General features: G+C 55.5%; 1 protein-coding gene across 6 annotated transcripts in view; it reads right to left on the bottom strand.

Annotated features, from left to right (window-relative positions):
- The window catches only part of CUEDC1 (CUE domain containing 1), a 76,602-nt gene that overhangs the window by 17,437 nt on the left and 44,297 nt on the right, over window positions 1-14,868 (bottom strand). For 4 of the 6 annotated variants that reach the window (XM_060290655.2, XM_030881662.3, XM_060290659.2 and 1 more), the window contains one exon: window positions 2,863-3,426. In XM_060290655.2, the coding sequence (XP_060146638.1) occupies window positions 2,863-3,195 (333 nt within the window). In that variant the 5' untranslated portion in view covers window positions 3,196-3,426. Of the gene's footprint in view, window positions 1-2,862; window positions 3,427-5,596; window positions 6,066-14,868 lie in introns of all 6 variants that reach the window. The other 2 variants (XM_060290658.2, XM_060290656.2) reach the window with 1 other exon arrangement.

Here is a 14,868-nt window from a genome sequence, read left to right as displayed (position 1 = left end):
TGCGCGCGCGCGCGCGCACACACACACACACACACACACACACACACACACTGCCACGCTTTGTACACGGACAGCCAGCCTGACCCAAGGAGGCCTCCTGCTCTGGAATGCACTAACGTTCTTTCCTTTGAGGCAGAAAGTACTTAAACAGATGCTTTTGCAGAGAAAGAAGAATGCAGCTGCTTTTCGGGCCACTGCTCTCCTTACCCCAAATTTCCACAAGAAAAAGAGAGAACACTGTCAACTCCAGCCCTGCTCACTGACACACACTTGCACAACCTCCAGTGCCCGGCACACAAGTGCTCTAAGGGACAGGGTTCCACGCTGGGGCTTGTAGGCCGAGCCCCTCCCACTCAGTGGCTGGCTTGGACTGTCCCCCCGAAGCCGGTGAGATGGGCGAGGAGGGGAAGCCTCAGTAGGAATTGCTCCCAGAAGGAAGCCGCTTGGGGTTCCTCTGACTGGGGCCCATAGCAGCCCCCCCTCGGGCTCAGAGAGATCGGGCCTCCACAGCCGCGCAGGGGGGCTTCCTCCCCTCTCAGCCGCTCCTGCCTCAGCGCGGCCTCCTGGGGCTACAAGAGCCAGACGCTCATCAGAGGCTCCTGGAGCAGAATGAGGAAACGCCAAGGAGGCAGACAGCAGGCCAGGCACGCTCCGGAAAGGCTGATCCCCAGTCTCCAGGGAGAAGTAACCCCAGCCATGTCTCTGGACTCCGCCCCCCCCACCCCGCCCCGCCCCCTCCCCCTCCCCCACCAGCCACCGTGAGGCTGTTCTTCTGGCTCTAAAGGTGCTGAAGTTTTTGGTTCTGTGGCTTCCTGGCTTAACTCCATGTGGGTGATGGATGCCTGCCAGGTGCTCTGGGGGCCAAGGTCTGGGCCATTTATCTGACAGGAGATATTTCTCTGTGGCAAGGATACCCCTCGGGCCAGCCCACCATCCATCAGCCCCCAGAGAGGGGGCTTTTTCAGTCAGCAGTTATTGTCATCCCAGCTGCTGCTCATAAATTTTCCGCAGCACTTGCCGCTGGCTCAGGAACCGCCTGCCGATGGGCCCACGCAGAGCTCCAAAGATGGGGGGTTGGGGAAACAGCCAAGGAGGGGTGCTGAGAAGGGGCTCAATCCGGAAAGCAAGATTCTTGGGAAAACAGAAGCGCACACAGTGCAGGCCCATCTAGGGCATCAGGCAAGCTTTGCGGAGGGTCACAGGGCTGTGGGTGCCATGAACAGAGAAGGAAATATGATCCTACCTGCCAGACTGTCAGAACAAATGAGACTGTGGAAGGGGGTCAGCGTTTGCAGAGAACTTTCCTTCCAGCTCACACTTAAAGGATGTACCTGCACACACATACACACACCTCCCTTTCACAAAGAAGATCTGGTTTTTCCAAAACTCCCTCCACTGGCTAATCCAGGCAGAGCCAAGGAGTGCTCTCCCGGGGAAAGAGACTAAAGAAAGCTGCGCAAAGACAGCAGCAACATTCATTCATTCAACAAACACTCCCCGAGTGCCTGCTATGTGCAGTGACTGTCCCGGGTGCTGCGCGTGACACAGGGATGAGCCAGATGCCGTTGCCCACAGGGCTTCTCCTCCATCCGGAGAGAGAACTCCCAGGCAGCAGCCCTAGAGGAGGAAGAGCAAGCGGGCTTTGCCCTACAGGATGCCTCTGATGAAGGGAGAAGAGCCACCTGCAGGGCTGTGTTGAGAAGGACTCTGAGGCCACATCTGGGTCTAGGTTTCCCACTGTAAACGGGGGTAATAATAACGCCACTTCACAAAGTTTATGAGATTCGAAGAGATGATCACCTAAAGCATGTAGGATGGTGCCTGGCCCAGGCTGGGACTCAGTGAAGAGCAGAGCTGAATCCGATCTGCTGGGTCCTTCCGTCCTATCCATGGCTGCATGTCCCAGATGCCCCTGTGGGCAGTGACCCTCTTCTTGAAAGACTCTGAGTGCCCCTTCTTCACCCAGCACTGCACGTCCTGCTGAGACTAGGGGCTCAGATATCTACTGAGCTCTTGGAGGGGCCGAGGAGGCCTGGTCACACCCAGCAAGTGGGCCTTGATGCAGTGGGGCGGTCCCTTCGCCCTCAGCCACCTTCCTGGAGAGAGGAGGGAACTGCTTGGGTATCGCTCGCGCCTCGGTCAGAGGAACTGAACTTGCAAGCTCTCCTCCACGGGTCCCTACGCTCCAGAACACACCACACTCCTTCTCAACCGCAAGGCCTCCTGGTCTCTGCGCACTCTAGGATCCTCACAGAAGGTCCTGCTGCCAGATCCCTAACATTCCTGCTCTATTTCACCTCCGAGCCTTTGCACAAGCTGTCCCCTCTGCCCACACACCTTTCCCTCACTCTTCACTCTTCCTCTGGGAAGCCATCCCTTCCTCTCTGTTGCTTCCATTTCTCCCATCCTAGCACTCACCCCTCCGGGCTGCCATTGCCTGACACCTGCCTCTAGTCCTCTCTGGACTGTGAACTCTGTGGGGACAGAAACTCTGACTTGGCCTTAGCAGGTACCTGGAGGTTCAAAAAATACAGACCAGACAGCTCCAGCCCGGAAGTGGGGTTCGGGACGTTCGGGTGGGGGCTAGGTGTCTACATTTTGAACAGGCTCCTTCATTCTGATGACCCCTGACCCAGGGTCTAGTACCGTGCCTGGCACAGCCCTGGAGTAGTGCTCAGTGTTTGTTTAGTGACCGCATGAATTTTGCCCATAAAATAAGGCCACGGGCTGACTTGGGTACGTTTCCCTGGGAGAAATAAGGCTGCTTGCTAGGTAGAACCCAGACAGGAGTATAACCCAAGTCCTCTAACAGGTTCAAACAGTTGTTGGAGCTCCTGGGAATTATCGGGGCCGTGCCCCTACCTCCGGGGGGATGCTGTCCTCCGAGTCCGAGCTGTCCTCGTAGACGCTGCCGCCACCCGCCTCCAGGTTCATCTGCAGCAGCTGGTCGATGGTGGCGTCCACGGCGCCGCTGTTGGCACGCAGCACGCACTCGATGATGTCGTAATCCATGTTGGGGAACATGGTCTTGAAGTCGTCCATGGCCTGGTTGAACTCGAGGCGGCGCACCTGGCGGGCGGGCCGGCTGTTGTTGAGCTCCTGCGAGGCGGCCGCGCTGCCCCCAGCCCCGCGCGCCGCCGCCGAGCCGCCGCCCCCGCCGCCGCCCCCGCCGCTCCGGCGGAACAGGCTGGTCATCTTGCCGAGCCGCTGGGGGAAAATGTTTCCCGCCGGCGCCGAGCCCCTTCCCCCGGGTCCCTGCGCCGTCGCCGCTCGCTCGGCGGCTTCTGGAAGCTCAGTCCCGCGACGGGCGGGGTCCCCGGGTCAGGAGACAAGGGCGCGGCATCCGGGCCTGGGCCGTGCGGGGCTGGGCGGCTGGTCATCCACACCCCGGGAGCATCCTGGGTCCGGCTCCACGGACCATCCCACCTGAAACCGAGGGAGACAAGAGTCAGGGGCAGAATGCAACGAACTCGGCGACCCCCGCCAAGCCCACGGGAGAACAGCTTCTTTCTGCTTTCTCTCCAGCTGCAGTAAACAGCCACAGCTCTTTACCAGTTAGCAAGGGCTTACATCCTGACACCACTGTGAGGTAGGTGCTATCATCCCCCTTATGCAGAGGCACAGACCTGAGAAAGTGCAGGAGGCGGGGATTTGAACCCAGCACTATGGCCCCTGAGCCACTGGTCTCAACCACTACACACACTGCCAAGGACTCCTAGAGACTTGACTGGGGCAGGAGGGGCTCTGTATAGGCAATGTCCTCCCCCTCTGGTCTCCAGCCCATCCAGTCTCTGCTTTCCTTAGCTCCCTCACCTCAGGGCCCCACCATCATGGCATCCACTTGTGCAGAGCTCCAGTAAATCTGCAACAGAACGCAGTGCAGCCCACTCGGAACCAGGCCTGTAAATCACTTCCAAGGTAGCACTTCTGCTAGTGCAGGTAACTGAGAGTTGAATGTGTCCAAAAACATCAAGTTCTGACTTTCTCTTGCTTATCCCAGCATGTACGGTAATTTTGCTAAGTGTAGAAAAGTGGCAGCTTTATTTTCAGGGACTGTTCCAGCACAGGATATTCTTAAGTCCTTTTCTAGTACTGGGGGTCATCATCTTAACAGATGATAGAGAAGAGCTGGTGTGAGCCAATCAGCACGATCTTCCTTGCCATGATCTCCACAGTTAACTGATGATGAAAGGAAGACCAGACCAGACCAGACCGTGTGGAAGGTGCAGTGGAAGCGCCCTCCCTCACCCTGAGGCCGGAAGACACATCACTACCACTGATTCCTTCTGTCCCTAAAGGTTAGTCCCCTCACAGGTAAAAATGGGGCTTCATACTGTCCCCCAGTGCCTTCCAGTGCCACCATGCTGAGATTCTTATCTCCTTCAAACCTCCACCTCCTTCGAGGGACGTGGAAATTGTCCGGGGCTTATGCTCTGGGGCTTGCTGGGTGGGTGTCTGCCTAGTCCCAGGGAGGCGGGCTGTGTTCAAGAGCAGGAAACTAGAAGCACATGGGCCCCATGCAGCCTCCGGACACTGATGTTACAGAACTATAATCCCCTCCCACCGCCAGAGAAAACCTCTTAACACTGGAATATCTACATGCAGATACATTTTTCTATGCACATACTACCATAAGTATGAATTCATTTTACTGAAATGTGATCAGACCATAAATTCTACTATGCAACTTCCTTTTTTCCACTTAATGATTGATTGTAGCCATCTTCTCATGTCAGAACACAGAGATCTCCTTCATGGTCTTTAATGCCTGAGTAGTATTCTGATGACTGGGTGAAGTATGACTTATTATCCAACCTCCTCCACCCCATCGCTTCCCAGACAAGCGAGTCACAGCTCAGAGAGGCCAAAGCCAGTGCACAAGGAAGCCCAGAGGAGAGACCTCAAAGGATCTGTCCAAGAAACGTGTTACGAGGATGAACACAGGAGGGGAGTCAAGTGTGACGTGGCCTCCCACAGCTGGCTTTGGACACCCCAACTCCCCTCACCCACACCTTCCACCCGCCCTGACACACTGTAAGGTCAGAGGATGCTGCCAAAACACCCTCCAAAGTGGGGCTCCACCCTGGTGTCTACCTTTGTCCTGAGTTCTGGAAACTTGCCCTGAGGCTTCTAACAAGGGCCTCAGGGCCAGGAGGCCCCAGAAGCCGGGCCCTGGGCTGCAATCTGCTGTCCTGGTGTCGTCACACACGGGGGTCAGTGCCTTGTGCTAACGCGTCTGGAGTCGGCCACCTTCACCACCTTCGCCCTCCCCCTCGAGTAATTTCATAAGAGAGATTGAGGGACCTGGCTCTCACTTTGCCAAGGGCAGCCCCTTGGAGAAAGAGGCCGGGACCTGATCCCCCCCTGACAGAGGAAGAAGAAAGATGATGGGGTCCACGTTTTCCCCATTAACAGCCCTCTTTACAGGTCCCTTGGGCTCCGGGCCTGAGTGTCGGGAAGCCCCCAAGAAACCTTCTTGCCCTCCTACCATTTAAGTAAGTGCCCTGATTCAGCCCCAGGCGGCAACTCCCGCTCTGCCGCTCCAGCTGTGGGACCTGGTACCCGTCCCCTGTCCTCTCTGTGCCCAATCCCTCACCTACACGAACGGGGCTTCCATGAGAATTAAACAGGATAATCCTCAGCACGGTGCCTGGAACGTGGTTAGCTGCGTGACTGTTGTCGCCGCTGCCCCACAAGGCCGGCAGAGAGCCAGGGGCCGTTGGTATCCAGCCAAGCTGCTCCTGGAGTGGATGGGGCGGGGGATTCTAGGCGATCCTTCCCCAGCATCTGGATATCAACCCCCCGAAATTCTGTCAGCCCTCGGGAAGGAGATACCGATCCTCACAGCCCCAGGGGAGGCTGGGCTGCAGCAGCTGCTTCCATTTACCCCAGGTGCAAAGCCTTGAAAAAGAGCACGTTGTGTGTCTGCCGCGACATGAAAACGGCCGACAACGCTACAGCCTGCTGCACATTACAGATGAAGAGCCGAGACCCAGGACCAGAGAAGCTGCCCAGGACACAGAGCAGGAGCGGTAAAGCCTTGACTTTTCCATCAGAGAGCGTTTCTGTGGATGAGGAGAAAGCGGCTCAGAAACAGTAATGGGAAACAGGATTCAGTGTAGAGAAATGCTATTTTCATAGGACTCTGCAAGGACCCACGGACTCCCAGAGCCAGGCTGCCTACAATTAACACCAGGAGGGGTCGCTGTGAGGGCCCCCACTTCTCAGAGGACCATCTCCCCAGCCCTCGCTGAGCTCAGGTGCAGAGGCTGAGGCCAGGGCTGAGGTTTGGCCAGCGTGGCTGGGAGCAGGGAGAAGGACTGTCCTCAGGGTCAGAGTCATCCGTGCCAGGCTGCCTTCTACAACCGGCACAGCTCAAATGAAAAAAAATTTTAAACACATGAAAAAATGAAGTAGGCAGCTTAGGTGTACAAGCTTGTGCCAGGCGCTTTCACATTTAATCTTTTTTTTTTTACAACTCCAGAGACAGATGTTATTGTCCCCACTTTATAGCTGTGGAAACCAGTTCAGAGAAGTTAGGTAACTTGTACAAAGTCACACAGCTAGTGTGTAGAGAAGCCAGAATTAGGAACCCATTTCCTAAGAGGCAAAAATGCCAAGTCAGGCTTGCAGGGCTAGGAGCGGAGGAACCTCAGAAAGGCTCAGGAGACGGCACAGCCTGGCTGACATTCCAGCAGAGGAAATGTGACCCAGACAGCACTGGCGGAGGGAGGGCAGGGAGGGGGTCTGTTGGCTCTGCCCCAGAACTGGCTCTGTGACCTTGGGGAAATCACTCCTCCGCCTCTCTGAACCCTGGCTGCTGGGCACTGGCAGGGAAACAGAGGGAGATAACCCCTGACTTCTGAAAAAGGAAGTGAATCTAACCTGCTGAGCCCATTAGACCTCTTGGAGGCAGACTCAGAGGCTCTCCTGAATTCACAGGTTGTGAGCAACCTGGGGATTGGGAAGCAGAAACCCCATACCTGTCCTCCCCCAGGTCCCAGGGAGCCAGGCCTTCCGCCTCCCCAGAAAGGAATCCAGGCCTGGCAGGGGCGGCAGACAGCCAAGCTTCCCTCCAAGCGTGTGTAGACAGCCAAGGCCTGAGTCACTCCCGGCCTGGCCCAGGGAGGTGGGCCAGCTGCCCAAGTCGGAGAGTCATTCTCCCGACTTTGCCCAAGGTCATCCCAGCCAGTCTCCTGCAGGGCCAGGTAGGGCCCACATGGGGGATGTGAGAGCCCAGGAGCCAGAATGGATTCCCATTCTGCCTGTGCCTGGTAAGGCTGTGTGACTTGGAGAAATTATTTCATTTCTCTGAACCTCAGCTTCCTCATCTGTCAAAGTTGGGATCATACCTACGTGGAAGGGGTGTTGTGATAGAATTTATACGGGTGCCTCAGCATAGGAAGCACCCAACGAGACAGGTTGGTGCGACCTCCGGCCCGGGTCTTGGCCCTTTTCCTGAGCTATACTCAAACCTTGAGTGATCTTATCCAGTCCCACAGCTTTGATACTGTCTACACGCCGAATATTGGCTCCCACATGTCTCTCGCCCTGAGGTCTCCCGGGAACGCGCCCTTGAACTCCACACTTGCACAGCCGACCCGCTGCCTCCACGTGGATGTCCAACAGCAGCTCCAACGTAACTTATCAGGCGGATGAGTAAAGAAGGGAAGGAAAGAAGTTGGAGTGCAGCAACTGTGGGTTCCCTTCCCCTCTCTTCCTTCTCCGGCTCATATCAACGGTGGGGACGGGGTGCTTTCTCCATTTCCAAAGCCCTGTCTTCTCTGCCTTCTCATTCAGTCCTCACAACAAACCTATCATTTATACAGGGTGTGCATTATTACCCCACTTCACAGACGAAGCGACCAAGGCCAAGGCTGCTCGGTGACACGGTCAAGGTGCCTGAGCCCTCTGCCGCCTGGCCTGAGGGCCTCCTCCCTGGCACACAAGGCTGGTCTGTTGGTCTTCTTTCCAAGCCAGCGACAGCTCCAGCGGGCAGGAGCTCGACCCCCTCCAACACCTGAATTGATACTCTGCTGCCTCCCAGGAGGACCAGGACTCAACCCCAGAAGGTGGGGATTAGAAGAGGAGGCCTCAGGAGGAGGTATGGGGCTGGGAGGCCAGAGGTCCCAGTTGCCAACACTTTTCTGCACGCCCCCCCCCATTCTTCTGAAGTGACTACCCGAGGCCAGCTGTGTCGCTGCACACCCCTGGCTCCCTCCTCTAAAAACTCCCAGGGACAGACCGGATCTTGTGATCTATCTGTAACTGCTGTGATCACAGCCTGCAGAGGGACTCGCTGTCCCTTCTTGCATAAGATCTGGGCCCAGCCCAATGGCACTACCATTCCAGGCCACTAGGTGGTGTCCCAGGGCTCAGGCCACAGCTGCTCCCAGGAAAGGGCATACAGATCAGCTTCTCTCCAAGAACTCAAAAATCAGCCCCACCCCCGACTCTCGGGCTGACTAAAAGGAAGAGGAGCCACCCAGCCACTCCAGGGATCTTAGGATCCAAGACTGGAAGAGTTTCAAGATAGTTTATTCCCAAGGTGCGAAATACAAGGCGCACACGCCACTTATTTATACCCTGTGTCCTTGGCAGACATCACTAATCCATCTAGGCATTGTCCTACGGAACCCACACAGCCTCAGAAGCCTTTTCAACTCAGCCCTCTGGGCAAGTCACTACCAAGTGATTGGAACTGGCAAGCAAGGTACACCCTGCTTGCCAGCCCTTTCATTTCCCGTATGAGAAGACCAGGCCCAGGCTTATTTTGTCTCATTAGGAATCTGGGCTGCAAAAGCCAGCAGGGCCAGAAGGAGGTCATATGACCCCTGGGATGCTTGTGTAACCATGGTTAAGTCCTGGGGAAACCTCAAGTGGGTAATGGCAGTGTTAATGGAGAAGCCGCTGGGCCTGGGGCAGCTGCATCCTTGTCCAATTGTCACCTCAGACGTGATGGGGGCAGGGCACAGGGATGTCTGCCTGAGCTTCTTGGCTTGTGAGCTAGAGAGGCCCCAAAAGGGGAGAAAGGAGGGCGGGACAAGAGACAGAGAGAGGCTGTCAGGGTCTGTGTGTGTGTGTGTCCGAGTGTGTAAGTGTGTGTGTATGCGCGTGAGCACCCGGCGGGGGAGGGGGGGCGGGGGCAGCCCTGACAGAGGCGCCTTGTCCTCCGGTCCCTGCACAGTCTTGTTTTCTTCCCAAGCTATTAATGTCACTGCAGCTTCAAACGCCCGGTGACCTTTAAATGCCGAGCCTCCTGCTCCAGACCAAGGCGCGGAAAGGGCTTAATGGAAACTCAAACGGCCACAGCTGCTGGGGCCGCAACAAAGCCAGCCTCATTCATTCCCGAGGCACCGGGAGCTGCTGGGCAGCCACACCTGTGCCCACCCCCCGGGGAAGGGGGTGTCAGGAAGGGCAGAGAGGACCCTCGGGCACGGCCATTGGGAAAAGGAGGCCTTATTGGACCTAAGAGAAGAGGAGGAGGAAGAGAGGGAGAGGCAGACTCAGTTCTGCCATGCCCGGCTGTGTGACCTTGAGTTAGCCACTTACCTCTCTGGGCCATCCCCCATCAATGAGTCCAATCTAAGGCTGGGGCAGGAAAGAAATCCACCTACCCCAGTAATATCTTTTAAAAATCTATACGAGAAAAAAAACAAAAAAAGATGTTTGCTTTCCTAATTTTTCTCTCTCTTGCTTCAACTTCTGTGGGCAGGTCTATAGCTGATGGGGGCTGTTGTGTATGGACTAGGGCAAGAGGTTTCAAAGGAAGTTAATAAGGTCCCTACCCTATGAAAGGACTGGCCCCAGAGCTTCAGTTCTAAGGACACCATTGTTCATCTTTGTTCCTGAGGCCCAGACATTGGGCTTGGTTGCTGTAAAAGGGCTGAGAAGTCAGCTCTGCCTTCCAGTTGAAAAGATCCAAGATGAAGCTCCTCAGGCATGAATAACATGTCATTTGTTCGGCTCATCTTGGTAGAATGACGGTAATAATAGCAATAATGATAACATAACACTTATCGCCTGCTTCTTTATGTACCAACCACTATTCCAAGTGCCTTATGCCTGTTAATAACTCTTTTCATCCTCTCTACAGCCCTAAGAGGTACATATTACCAATGCTATTTCCACTTTATAGATAGAAAAATGAGGCACAGAGGAGTCGAGGAATTTGTTCAAGGTCACACAGCTAAGTGGCCAAACTGATCTGACTCCAGACCTGGCACTCTTAATCCGTCAGGCCTGACCCCCTTTCTGCATTCCCGAGGCTGAGCACGGAGTCAGGCACACAGCAAGAACTCAGTAACTGTGAACTGAATTGACTCCTAATGGGGCAGAGTTGCCCCTGGAGAGGCTGGGGGTACCTGGTGCTCATGTCCAGGGAAGAAGGGAGGAGGAAGGAGTCCAGGCAAAGCCTACCAGAAGGAAAGACAGAACCATGGCAGTTTCCTTACAAATCCCTTTTCTCTACTCCACCAAGGTTGTCAGTTGCCTGGGCAACCAACTGTTTTCCATCTCTACCTGAACTGGTTGGGACTATTTCCACAACAATCCGTCTCTCCATCAACAAGCGTTACCAGCTTGGCCAAGACACTCAACCCAGGCGCCTGGGAGGAGATCAGACTTCAGCTGACAGAGGGGAAGCTGCTCCCCGCTGCCCCACCCAGGGACTGCAGCCTTGCGGAGCGCCTCTGGGCTGGCAGGAATGTGTTTGTACCTGGGACCAAGTGCAATGGCCCAAACTGGGAGAAGGGGGCACTGGCAGCTCAGGTGCCAGGCAGTGAAGCTGGGCTGGCTCCAGGCATGAGCTCTTGCTGGCCCAGTTCCAGCTCCTTGGGAAAGAGGGGCCAGCTGCCCCTCCCCGGGCCTGTCCTTCAGGCGGTTAAGCTGAAGGCCCCTCCACAGGCTGGGCCTGCATGGTCTGATGCTGAGCCCTGAAGTCTGGGCAGGAGATGTCTCTGGGCCCCTGGGACAGGTGGTCAGTCAGTGATGCCACATAATTCAGTATCTGAGCATGCCCAGGGAGTCCAGGCCAAGGAACCAAGATTAGGGAGGGGTGCTCAGAGCAGAGGAGGGTCCTGGGAACTGAAGTCCCAACTCCTGTCCCCTTACCCCACACTAGCACACACTTTGCACCCACCCACTGATCCATGAATTCCACTTCTATGGAATTCATATAACACATTTGATGGAACACTATACAGTGGTAAACAAAAATAAGGCATCTCTGTATGTCTCTATGCCCAAGACCTATTGCTTAGGGGAACAATGCAAGGCACAGAAAAGTAAGTATAGTCTCTATACTATAGTGCATTAGGGTATGTGTATGTCTACATATGGAGAGGGTGAGGGAAAGGGCTCTGAAAGGATTCATAAGAAACTGATACTATAGGCTTCCACTGGGGAGAATTAGGTCATAAGAGACAGATCAAGAAAACTTTTCTCTGTAAATCCTTTGGTACCTTTTAAATTTTGATTCATGTTCATTAATTTTAAAATTATAAAATAAGCAGATAACCTACAAAGAATATCAAAATGATAGCTCTGCCAGTGATTTTCTGTTCTCTTTGCATATGCATATTATCTACAATTGACATGAATTACTTTTTAATAATAGTCATAGCAAATATCTATGAGCACATACTGTGTGCCACACACTTTCTAAACACGTGGCATGCATCATCTCATCAAAGCCACCCCACAGTAAAGCAATTATACCCATTTTACAGATGAGGAAACTAAGACTCAGAGAGTGTAAAGAGCTTACGTAGGGTCACACAGTCAGTGACAGAGCCAAAATGTGAATGCAAACAATCTGTCCCCAGAGTCCATGCTCTTCTCAACCTCCGTCTTACACTGTTCTCTGATTTTAAAAAACCAAGTCAAACCAAACCAAAAACAACTGAATGATGACAGAAAGAAATCTTAAAAGCACAGAGCCTCCAGGGCTTTAAAACTTTTGTGATCCTTCGAATCCCAACTCCATCCCTCCTACCCGGACTATCTGGGCAAGCCCTCCCTGGCCAGAGCCTCAGCCTCAGGGCCAGGGCCCCACCTATCTCCTGGGAGGGTTGCAGGGTACACAGAGATTCCCGGTGGGCAAGGTGATGGCTGATGCCACAGCTGTTTCAGGGGTCAGACCACAGTGTGGAGGGCCCACCGGAGCAGCGCAGTGGGGCGGGGTCTAGCCAGGAAGCTCCCCGTGGAGGGGAAACCACAAGTTGGTTTTTACCGGCGCTGTGTCTGGGGTAGGAGCGCAGCGGTTAAGGATGGGCTTGAGCTCAGGGCTAACCCCGGCTTCCATCCCGATCACTGCTGCTTGGGTGAGTGGAACATCTCTGAGTGCGTTTCCTCATGTGTAGAACAGGGACACCTGTATGTCCTCAGACAGGTTCCTGAGGGGGATCACGTTCTCTCAGTCGGGGCAGCCGTCAGTAAGACTGTCTGTGTCTAGAGCCTGGCCCAGGAGTCAGGCCTGGGGTTATGATCTTTTTTTTTTTTGGCTGCGTTGGGTCTTTGTTGCTGCGCGTGGGCTTTCTCTAGTTGCGGCGAGTGGGGGCTACTCTTTGTTGTGGTGCACTGGCTTCTCATTGGATGGCTTCTCTTGTTGCACGGGCTCTAGAGCACAGGCTCAGTAGTTGTGGTGCACGGGCTTAGTTGCTCCGCGGCATGTGGGATCTTCCTGGACCAGGGCTCGAACCCGTGTCCCCTGCATTGGCAGGTGGATTCTTAACCACTGTGCTACCAGGGAAGCCCCTAGGGTTATGATCTTGAATCCAGCCCTGAGCGGGGAGAGTATGCAGCATTAAGGCTCTTCTCAGGTGCCTCCAGGACCTCAGGCTGGGGTGCTCTGGGACCCCTGCGTGGAGCTGCCGCTGCTGCTGGGGGCTGGGCTGGTTTGACAGGGGCCTGCCCCCAGGGAGGGGCTCCGGGCTGTGCAGCAGGAGCACAGGCACACAGAGGGCCCTTCTCCGAAGTGCTTCCTATAGCAGCTGGGGAATGCAGGTCCCGGGCTGGGGAGCAGGGGCTTGGGGAGGGGCCCAGCTTCAAACAGCAGGAGGCAGCTGCAGCCCGAGGGCCACCACCCCTCGCAGGCAGGCAGCCGGGACACCATCAGAAATTCCGCCCCGCCCAGACAGCAGATGGGACTGTTCAGAGCCACTTACCAGGCCCGTGCTACTCTCTTCAACCGCAGGCTGCTCGCTCCCCCGCGCCCCTCCTCTGCCACCGCTGGGTTAGGTATCCCTCCCCACCTGTGGCCCTCCCTCACCCACACTGCTCAACTCCAGTACCCACGTGCCCACACATGCCCTCAGGAAGAAACCCCATGCTCTCCCTGCCAGATGGTGTGTGTTGCCTGAGGTCAGAGCTCAGTGGCCACAGAGCTGGGATCTGAACCCAGATTGTGGCCTCCCGGGCCAGCGCCCTGTCCCCGTGTGGGCGTGCACCCCAGCGCAGCGACGCACAGCTCATGCGTCTGCTTGTGCCACATACACCAGCTCCCTCCAAGCCTTCACTGCACAGGCGGGTGCCACAGATGCCTCAGGCCCTCACAGCCAGGGGCCACGCTCCCTTCCTTTAGATTTTCCTGAACCCTCCCGCCCAGCCCAGGCACTCAGTCCACTCCTCTCTTCACCCAACTTGGAAGCTGTGTTCTTCCGCCAGACTGTCCTACACACACGCTAACGTGCACTAACCGCCCCCTCAGCCTTCCCACGGCCCACCCTGCAACCCCTCCCTTCGCTAGGCTGACAGCAGGGCCAGATGAGGCCCTGGTCCCGCTCTCTCTTCCCCAAATGTGCCCAGAATGGTTTTTACAGCATCAGGTGCATCAGTGGTGAGGGGTGAGGTCAGGCTGACCTGATTTGCAGCAAATCTGGCCAGAACCAGAACCTGGAAGTGGCACACCCTGGCCCAGAAATCAGCTTTCCGGTTCCCTGCAAAACCAACTCCCAGATGGGAGTGAAGGAGGGCTGCAGGCCCGCTGGGGCTGGTAGCCCTGGCCCTCAAATCTGACAGTCAGGGGAAGGGGCAGGAGATCCTGGCGGTCCCAGAACCAGCCTGCTTTGCCTCCAGGGGGCCTCAGTCTCCATCCCTAGAAAATGGAGAGAAAGAGTCCCTGTTCAGTCTGACCTTCCCCATCACTGAAACCTCCCAGAGATGCAAGGACATGAGTTGGGGTGGGGGACGGATCAGAGCCAGAGAAAGGCACCACCAAGCTAGGTACAAACCATGGTGACACCTCTGCAGAAGGGGGTGGCTGCATCCCAGTCCCCCAGGGCTGGAAGGACCTGGACCCTTTCTTTAGCTACAGAACCAGAACCCTTGTCCTCAAATGACATCCTCAGCAGACATCCATTCCATAAAGACATAAAGCAGAGGCCTGCCCTCCCCTCCCTCCCCCAGCAATTAGCGATCAGAGAACGTGCCATTTACTGAGTGCTGGGCTGTGCTTCCCGTGCACTGTGTTAATCCTCACGATAATCTAGTACCGCAGATTATTACCTTCTACCACCATCAGAGCCATTTTACAGATAGGGACAAGGGGTCGTCAAGTGTGACCTAAAGGTCGTCCAGGGCTGCACCACATCCAAATTGCATGGCCTCACAGGAAAGAAACCAGTGTGCTGTCAAGTCTTCTGACACACCAGTTTCTTGCAACCTGCTTTAAAGCCTAGGTTTAACCAGAGCTGTTTGCATCTCTGCCTGTTCCCCGCACTGCTACCGGCCTGCTCACGAGGCTCTGGGAAGAGCAAATGTGCTTTTCTATCAGTCTAAAAGCAAACGCCCTTTGCGTTATAGCAATGTATCTGAGAGGATGGTGGAGACCGCCTTCACCAGACTCCTCTGAGGGGTTTGCTAAGGACA

This window comes from Globicephala melas, chromosome 20 (genome assembly GCF_963455315.2).
Source record: "Globicephala melas chromosome 20, mGloMel1.2, whole genome shotgun sequence".
Lineage (NCBI taxonomy): Eukaryota > Metazoa > Chordata > Mammalia > Artiodactyla > Delphinidae > Globicephala > Globicephala melas.
This window is presented reverse-complemented; position numbering and strand designations above follow the sequence as displayed.